Source organism: Lycium ferocissimum, unplaced genomic scaffold, assembly GCF_029784015.1.
Source record: "Lycium ferocissimum isolate CSIRO_LF1 unplaced genomic scaffold, AGI_CSIRO_Lferr_CH_V1 ctg24269, whole genome shotgun sequence".
Classification (NCBI taxonomy): Eukaryota; Viridiplantae; Streptophyta; class Magnoliopsida; order Solanales; family Solanaceae; genus Lycium; species Lycium ferocissimum.
In genome coordinates, this window is record NW_026721525.1 from 1 (window position 1) to 9,257 (window position 9,257).

The 9,257-nt window shown below is 33.7% G+C and overlaps 1 protein-coding gene across 2 annotated transcripts; it reads left to right on the forward strand.

Annotated features, from left to right (window-relative positions):
* Window positions 1–6: 6 nt before the first annotated feature.
* LOC132043418 (uncharacterized) lies at window positions 7–4,126 on the forward strand. 2 transcript variants are annotated; one of them, XM_059433910.1, is made up of 3 exons: window positions 7–682; window positions 2,620–2,742; window positions 3,756–4,126. In XM_059433910.1, the coding sequence occupies exons 1-3, from the start codon at window positions 664–666 to the stop codon at window positions 4,016–4,018; spliced, it is 405 nt and encodes a 134-aa protein (XP_059289893.1). In that variant the 5' UTR covers window positions 7–663; the 3' UTR covers window positions 4,019–4,126. The 2 variants fall into 2 exon arrangements, with proteins under 2 accessions (XP_059289893.1, XP_059289892.1); XM_059433909.1 differs by lacking the exon at window positions 7–682 and having other exon boundaries at window positions 2,544–2,742.
* Window positions 4,127–9,257: the final 5,131 nt, after the last annotated feature.

A 9,257-nucleotide genomic window follows, 5' to 3' on the forward strand; every position in this document is an offset into this window, starting at 1 on the left:
GTTGAATATCCATTGATCTTGCTTTATCTTTGTCTCATTTAATCAATATAGAAGCTCGAGAAAATCAATTACTATAAGTTTTTGAAACAAAAAGACTCTAATTTACTGTGTAGACTACAGTTTCGCGTGGTGTGTATATTTACAGTTGGTGTGTGGCACATAACTAGTGAAGCATGACATTATTCAAGGCATCTATTGAAATAATTTCTCCTCTGTTTTGTTCATATTGGCGTTTTCCACTCGGGTTTCGAGTGAAGGATTGATTGTGAAAACATGGTGTTAAAGCATGTGTTTGAGTCAAATAATTAGAATTCGGATGGGGTAATGGCACATTGAATCCGGATGAATTGAACCGATATCTTTTGAGATGAATATTCTGTAGGTTAACTAAATATTGTGTTGAAACCAATGGGTATTTCTTCACAAGGCTCGATATTTATCAGACCACAGCCTCTTGTTAACACTGTAGCTTATATAAGTTTATGGAAAAGTTTCTGTGCCTTCAAATTTGGAAATTTCTAGCATAAATATATATCTTTGGTATGTTATACTGATTCTTCAGTATGCTAGTGATGCTTCAAAAGTTCAATTAATAATACGACAAGAAGGCAGTGAACTCTTCTTAATAAATGACGTGCGTGAGACTTTCCAGCTTCATGATTTATGTTCTTTCTTGCCATAGGTTTGTTTCTTTTTAATTTTTGTCCAGATTTTCCTCTCTGTTTTCTTCATCTTTGAGTTCTCTTTGAATTTTCTAATTTCGTATTTCAGTGGCTGATATAACCTTGCTGGGTTTTAATTAACCATTCAATTGGATATAGAAACAATCTCTTCATTTTCAACCTCAATTTCCCCATTTTGTGCTTGCTTTTCATTATTATTAACACATAATCAATTGAATTAAGCGTTTGGATCCTTTATCTCCCCCAAATGAAATACTATGTAGTAAATTCAAAGCTCCACAATAAGTATCTCATCTGTCAGAGTTTTCTTACTCAAATTCAAAACTCAAAATTATTGGAAATGACCACTTTATAATCTATTTGAGCTCTCCAGCTTTTTAAATGATATACTTAGCTTTATGGAAAGAAAATTAGAAGAACATTTCACTTGTGGGTAGTGTAGTAGGAAGAGAACAGTCTCCTCTTTTAATCTACTGCCCCTAGCAGTATGAAACCTCCATTGAAAACATTAATGCTATAGTGGAATTGAATACAAGGAGTAGAAGAATTAATTGTGTGTGATTAGAACAAATTATGCTTTCTGAAAGAAATAAGAAAGTTGCTTTTGCAAGCTAAAAAACGCAAGGGCAGGCAAAACATTCTCTATCAGTAAAAAGAATCAGGATATATTTGGTTTTGTATTTTCTTTAAGTTATAAAGGGGATTCTAGGAGAAGCGTGGGAGGGAGGGTATCTAAGCCATTTTTAAAGGGACATGTGGCACTAATCCAAATCTATATTGATATATACGGGAGCGTTTATAACTGGAATAGATCAAAACCCATTGAATTGATGGTTGAATCGCGTAAAGACACTTTGCACTCTCCATTACTCTTATTATGTACCATTAATAAGATTTTGTTCAGCTGTTGGAGCAAAACGCATGCCTCTTTGCTATGTGGTCCTGCGAATTCTTCTCTCAGCATATTTGTTGTTGTGTTTTGATCTTTTTTCTTCCTGCTTCGAGCTCAACATTTAGTTGATTTCAAAGGAGAAAAATGCTCCTGCGTGGAAGCTCTAATGTTCGTGTTTTATATTTCCGTTTGTTTACCGAGTAATCATTTTACTGCGGAAATTGAGGCAGTGTGGCAAGAATTATCAATCTTTGCCTAAAAAAATGTTGGTTCTTTTTCACTTTGTGATAAATTAGTTACTTCCCCCTCTCCTGTTTGATTTGCCTAACCGTTGGCGACGTGTTCTCGAACCCATTCAAAACAGCATGTTTTATTGGAATGTAAGAGCATCTTAGTAGGCGTTTGGCCAAAAAATACCAAAACAAATTCACCTTTTTTGGAATTTTTGAAGTTGAGTTGGAGTTGTGTTTGGCCATAGTTTTTGAAATTATAGTTTTTGGTGAAATATAGCTGTAAAAAAGTGAAAAAATTTTTTTGAAAACAAGTTTTTTGAGCTTTTTAGTATTTCGGAATATTTCATGGCCAAACGCCCAAAAGTGAAAAAAAAGTGAAAAAAAAATTCTGGAAAAAGTGAATAATTTTTATGGCCAAACGACACCTTAGTGTTTTCTGTTTCCTATACTAGCGTGCTGGCTCCCACCTCCAATTTCTTCTTTCTACAACTCAAGCTAAGGTGGCCTTATAATCAGGGACTAGAAATGAGAATATTAGTGTTAAAAAGAATTGGTCCTTGCCAAAAGAAACTGCTGTAACATAACTTTTAGTAAGATAGTAGGAGGAACCTAAAAGTTAGCAGCAGTAGTAAATGTTTGATGTTTTGCTCATTGTTTCATGTTTTGATTGTAATACTAAACCTTAATTACAATGTTGGGCCCGTGCTGGCACGGGCTCAACGATTGGTGCTTTTATATAACTATTGGTTTGTTAATCCAATGGAGTTTACATCTTATGAACATACTAAAATTAGATATTGTGTCTTGGTAGAATTTTGCAAATCAATGGCACCAGGAGGACATATCTTCAAACAAACTACACTTACAGGGAAAACTATTCGAGCTACTCAATCTTCGGATGAATCAAATAATGTTACTCCCCCTGTTAATACAGGTGATACGTTTTATTATTAATTAGAATTAAATTATTTAGTTATTGGCCAAGTTGGAATAAAAAAACATTTACCTTTGATTATAATTCTTTTTGATACACAATGGAGCTTCTTTATAAGTGGAATATAGAAAATTTTAGAGCTAATACAATCAGAATTAGGGTTGTAAATAGTGAAAGTACTAAATTTGTAATAATTTTTAGTGTGCTTATCCATCTTCTACTAGTTTAAAGTAGATCATTTAAGTGCAACTTAAAAAATTTGATATTTCATGTTATTTATGCAGATTTTGTTTGCTCTTTCTTTTGTGTTCTTTAATTTATTCTCCTCTCTTTCTTACATTTTCTGAGTTACTCGAATAATTCTTATGTTGATCTTGACTGTTATTTCAGTAATTCAATCATCAACCCAAGATTTGTGAATTTAACTCATAAAGTTATCTGATGCTATTTCAACATTTTAAAAGAAGTGCTTCATGATATCGCCCTTTATCTTACATATTTTCTTTAAATGCAAGACAATGGATATGTTGTATGAGCAGTTGCGATTGATTTTGCTTTGTCATATAAGCTACATAAGTGAGTCTAAGAAGTTGAAATTATTGGCATAGATCACATGTAATAGTTTCTTCATGATAACTAGTGCTAGTTACACTTGGTTTATTCTTGACCGGCTCTCCTTTGCTCGTCATGGTATAAAAACCAGATATGTAAAGGTACCTACTTCGTCAATATGCATAATTTAAACCTTTTCCTTAATGGATAGTTGTTATGATCTACGCCTTTGGAATCCAACGATATTTTATGTAATCTGTGAAATTTATAATCACTGGTTATGATCTGAATGATCAAAGGACATGCTATTAGCTCTTCTATATTCTTACTGTTTTGTCGATGAATTTCTTGACTTGGTGTCTGTTAAAATACAACAAAATGAAGCAAAATTTTCAGTTGTTTCTGTCTTCATCCTGTGCCATACTCATATGTGGTGTTTTGAACTGACTTTTTTCCATCAGATGATTCCACTAAGATCAGGAATGGTCGTGGCAAGACTAGAGGGAAAGGTCTTGAAAGGATGAGGAAGACTATGGGAAGCAAGATGAAAATTGAGATTCCACTTGGTAAAGGGAGGCCAACTAAGCCAACTCAATCGGCAAAATTATCCAATGAACTAGGGATAATTGCCAGGAATTTTCTTTCGCTTCCAAACAAGTGGAAGGAACTCACAAGAGAGGACAAAGATGCAGCACTAATTAGGTGCCACGTAAGGATTCTATAATCTTGTAATTTTATTACATGGTAGTGATTATAGTGAGTTCTCTTCTTTCGGGTATTGCTGTTATTCATCCATCTATTTATTTGGCGAACTCATCGGCGATATCTATCTCCATTGAAATCTAGTAGTAAGTTCACTCATGTAACTGAAACAATTTTGGCCAAGAAATGGCCATAAACTGCTTCTATACAGTGCAGTTTTTGTCTTGACTGCACTGCCGATATGGAACTTTGCATGCATAGCCTCTGTGTGTGACAACTGCTGCATACATAGCCTTCCTTGTGAAAAAAACCAGTTGCATATTGATTTCTGCTCCTCTGCATATCTGCTTGCCTTGCATTATCCTCCAAATGATGTCCCAAGTTTGATCCTTTGCACCATTTCTTGTTGTCTTTCCAAGCTTAGCATAATCTTGCAATGTTTTTCTCCTGATGTTGTTGCTGCAAATCCTCCTAGGCCTTGTGAAATTCTCCTGATTTACACTTCTGATGGTATTTGCATATTTTATCTTTCAGTCTTTAGCCATATTAAAATAGTATACAGCAGCTCTTCTGATTCCTTGCTTTTTCTGCTTAATAATAGCACCACTTGACCATCCTTAGCTGTATCAAAACCATTAAAACCAGTACTCTTTCCATAAATTAGCGATCTCTCAACAGGTTGAGCACATAGTACTAATACCACACACTCAGAAAGAGCCAATAAATAGATTAAGTATGGCCTTCAGTTACTATGTCTGGTGTATCACTGTAGTTGTTGTAGCAGCACCAAGTTACATAGTATTGCAATTCAAGAAAACCATTACCTTTCCATAAATTGGCAATCCCTCAGTAGGTTGAGCACCTAGTGCTAATACCACACACTGAGAGAACGCCAACAAATATAAAAGGATTAGCTGATGTGATGATTAGTTATTGTTTTAATATAAAAGTGAATTTGATTGTTTGTGTGTTTCTTCATAACATATCTGTTTTTTAGAGAAGTTTGAAATTGATTTGGATGACATTACGTGAAAGATAGTGTTGAGGATATTTTGAAAAATAGAAGCCGACAATGGCGTTACAAGTTAAAACAGCTATTTGAAAGTGCACGTTCCGAGGAAGAAGCTCGTAAAATTGAAGTGCCGTAAAGTTGACCTGAGAAAATTGGAATAAGCTTTGTGACATGTGGGCTGATCCAGAGCATAAGGTAATTTATATTCATGTTATTCTCCTTGTTGTTTAAGTTACATATATTTATATTTTCTTTGTAGAAACGATGCGACATAAACAGGGCCAATCGAAGTAAGCTTAAAACTAATCATTTCATGGGGTCAAAAGCGTTTGTACCTGCTCGTGCTGAACTTGTAAGTTATACCATTTTTGTTCTTCTTTCTAACAATATTTTAGTTCTACATCATATTAATATTTTATTTTATAGGCTGAAAATGGAGTAGAGCCTGACAGAATCGAGTTCTACAAGAGTACTCATTACTCGACTGAAAAAGGATGGTCATCTCTAGAGGCTGAGACTAACTATGTAAGAAAATTATTATTTTAGTACCATAGCCATTGCATTTGTCCGGGTAAATATTCTTCAGAAGTTGTGTCGTCCTTTTTGACTTAGAAATTGAGATTAGCCTTGAGTAATTCATAATAAGTTTTTCTTGTGATTGGACTTTAAAATAATGAAAATTCCACTTTACAACAGAAACAACTACTCAAATCAATTCCCGAGCGAGTTTGGTGAATTCCATTTTACCAGGGAATATTGATTTTGTTATAGTCTTCCCAGAAAACTGATTTCCAAACAAGATGTTGTTGTGTTCCCTGGTAGAATTTCTGTCTTGTGCTGCTATTTGGTAGCGTGATTTTCACTGCAATATAGTTGTATTTGCTGCTAGATTTATAATTAATTTAAATAATATTAATATTCTTATGCAGAACAACCTGAAAGATTTGAAAGATATATATACTTCGGGAGAGCCGGGAGAGCCTTCCATGACTATTGATCAAATTATGGATACTATACTTGGTAAAAATCGGGGTACATAAAAGGTCTCGTTATGGTCCGAAACCTGATACTACAAGAGCCACACAAAGAAGAACGGCAGAGTTAGAAGACTCCCTTAGAAAGACGAAGAGGAAGCTGCTACTGCCCAACATGATTTACAGAAACGATTAAATGCAGCTGAAATTGTGGTAGAAACCCAGCAGTCCAAGATAGAAACCCAGCAGTCCCAGATAGAAACTCAGCAGGACCAGATACAAGCATTAAACTCTCAATTGGTTACTTTAGCAGCACTCAAGAGGAAATGTTTAAAAAAATGCAACATTTTGTTAGCTCATCGCCATCAAGGTTAGAAATAACACTACTTTACATGATAAATTCTGTTTAGTTCTTTTATATATATATATAATAATTTGCATTTGATCCATATCCTAAAGCAACCTCTTGAATCCATAGGAAGGTCGTTAATTGTTGGAGTTCTTAGTGACAAAAAATCACATGTTTAGACTTGATTGCTGCTTCTAAGATCTGTTTTTTTTTTTTTTTTTTTTTTAAATTTCGTATGGTTTGTCATCGAACAGTAAACATTTAGATAGGAAAGTAAGCTGAACAAAGTAAAATTGATGCAGAATGACCATTCGTATTTTCGAAACTAAAATGGAAGTTCCACTCTAGAAATGTTATCAAACATGGCTGTAAAAGCGTAACTCGCTTGTAGATTATCCTCTCGTCAACCCCATAAAAGAAAAAAAATTAGAGGAAATATGTTCCTAACTCTCCCCTTATTTTCATTGCAACTAGTGGTGTAGAAGGATCAAGGAGCATTGTGGAATAAGGTACACAAGGGACATCCAAGGCTAGAAAGCAAAGGGAAAATTAGTGCTTATAGCAACATAAGGTAGCATGGTTTGGGGGGATAGAGGCAGGAGGTTTGGACTCAACACCCATATAATACATACTTTTAACATCATCTTTGGAGTATTAGGTCAAAAGGAAAAGAAGGTGGTCCAAGGTGGGTAGAAGGATCAATGGATCCGGACAGAATTAGTGGTCTTTGATCATATGTTTTAGTTCTTTATTATATATATAATAATTTGCATTTGATCCATATCCTAAAGCAACTTTGAACATAGGGAAGTTGTCGTTAAGTGTTGGTTCTTAGTGACAAAAAATCACATGCTTGATTGCTGCTTTCCTAAGATCTTTTTTTTTTTTTTTTTTTTTTTTTAAATTTCGTATGGTTTGTCATCGGTGAACATTTAGGTAGGAAAAAACGAACAAAGTAAAATTGATGCGGTCGTGTTGGAAGTTACAGGGGGTTTGTCAACCCCCCCCATAAAAGGAAACATGTTCCTAACTCTCCCCATATTTTCATTGCAACTGGTGGTGTAGAAGGATCATATGTGGAATTTGGTACACAAGGGACATAGAGTACAGTTCGGGTGTTCTTTAAAACGCTTATAGCAACATAGTATCAGTTTGGGGAGCAATAGCATGGTTTGGAGGGAGATAGTAGTACAGGAGGTTTGACCAACACATATAATACATACTTTTAACATCATCTTGGAGTATTAGTTAGACTATCTGTCAAAAGGAAAAGAAGAAAAACAATCGTAGGCATTGAAGGTTGGGATTAAATTCACCAGAGAAAAATGAACCCAAAAGTGGAGCTAAATCATATGGGTCTGGACAGAATACTAGCAGTGTCATCAGTTTGACACAACATTAGATCAAAAGTATCTGTGATAAATGCTTTTTGCAGCTGTCCACTCAATCCAGTCTTCCAAAGGGCCTATTGTTCGCGCAGCTTTGCTCTTGCAGATGAATATCAGCCACACCAGGCTGTCCAGAAATCCAAACATATACCTCCTATACAACTGTACTCATCAAAACTGGAATAAACAGTAGTACTCCTCATAAATCTAGCTAGACATTTGAAAACATAAAAAGTTACTGCTATTAGAAAGATATTAGAATTATAGTATTGTAGTATGATATTGTTCCAAATAGATAAATCCTTTTGATGATGAACTCTATTTATCTTTGGATTTGAGATTTGAATTCTTCAACTTCTACACTTTAAATCTAATCTTAATTTTCTTTTCTCTCTTTTCCGCAGGTATTAAATGTGGGAATTGAATCAAGACTGATTGCAAGCTAAGTGTCACCACATTATTAGTATTTTAGAAGAAACTTTGTACTATCTGTCTTAGTTTAGGAGTAATATTTCGTATATTTCGGTTGGATTGGTCCCTTTGGAAGAAACTCGCATTGTCTCTGTCTTAGTTTAGGAGTAATATTTAGTATATTTAGGTTGGATTTTCTTGTTGTTAGACATATTTTACTTTTATTTAGGAGTTTGTAATGAGATATGATCTCGGTACAATTTTAGTTGTTCTTAATTGTATGATCATGGGTGAATTGTATTATTATCTAGCATGTTTTGTTATTTTATTTTCAATTTATGCAATTCTAATTTTAAAAATTAATAACTACAAAATAATTAAACGTCATCGAATGTCTATAATTAGTGACAAATATTTTGTCATTAAAGGATTAATTTTTGGCGACGACTAAACTAAATTTTTCTAGACAAATATATTTTAAGTCACGAAACAAATTATTTCGTCATAAGTTGATTACATTTAGCGACAAAAATATATTTGTAGTAGATCCTCCTCCTTATTGGGTACGAATTAATGCTTTATGTAATGACAATTGTAATTGTCATAATCATGACAATTTATGGTAACATAATTTTTTTTTTTTCAATACTATTAGTGACAAGATGATAGATTTAACTACAAAATGTGTTTTGTTTATAACAACAAATTTGTCACTAATCTCTATACATTTAGGGACTAAACATTTTTTGTATATAAAGGTAGTCTTTAGTGACGCAAATATATTATTTCGACTACAAAATACATATAACTTTTTGAGACAATTGGTATAATTACCGGAACAAACTAAATAGTTAGTGACAAACGATAGCTTTGATGCTATTAGTAGCCTCTTTAGTGACAAAACACACTATCAACTACTAAAATCTATCCTTTTTATATTGAATATGTTAAATGCTTAAATCTTTTATGCATTTGGGGACGAAAGGAAGATTTATTAGTTAATAAACTATTTGTGTGAAAACGATAAGTTATCTTTGTATCACTTTTAGTGACCGGCTTTTTAGGGACGAATGATTAGCTGAAATTTTCGTCACACAAGATTTTTGGTGACGAAATATGACTTATAA

Coding starts and splice junctions, on each gene's coding strand:
- LOC132043418 (XM_059433909.1), top strand. CDS start 2,568: ATGGAGTTTACATCTTATGAACATACTAAAATTAGATATTGTGTCTTG. Junction 2,743..3,755: donor TACTCCCCCTGTTAATACAG/GTGATACGTTTT, acceptor TTTTTCCATCAG/ATGATTCCACTAAGATCAGG.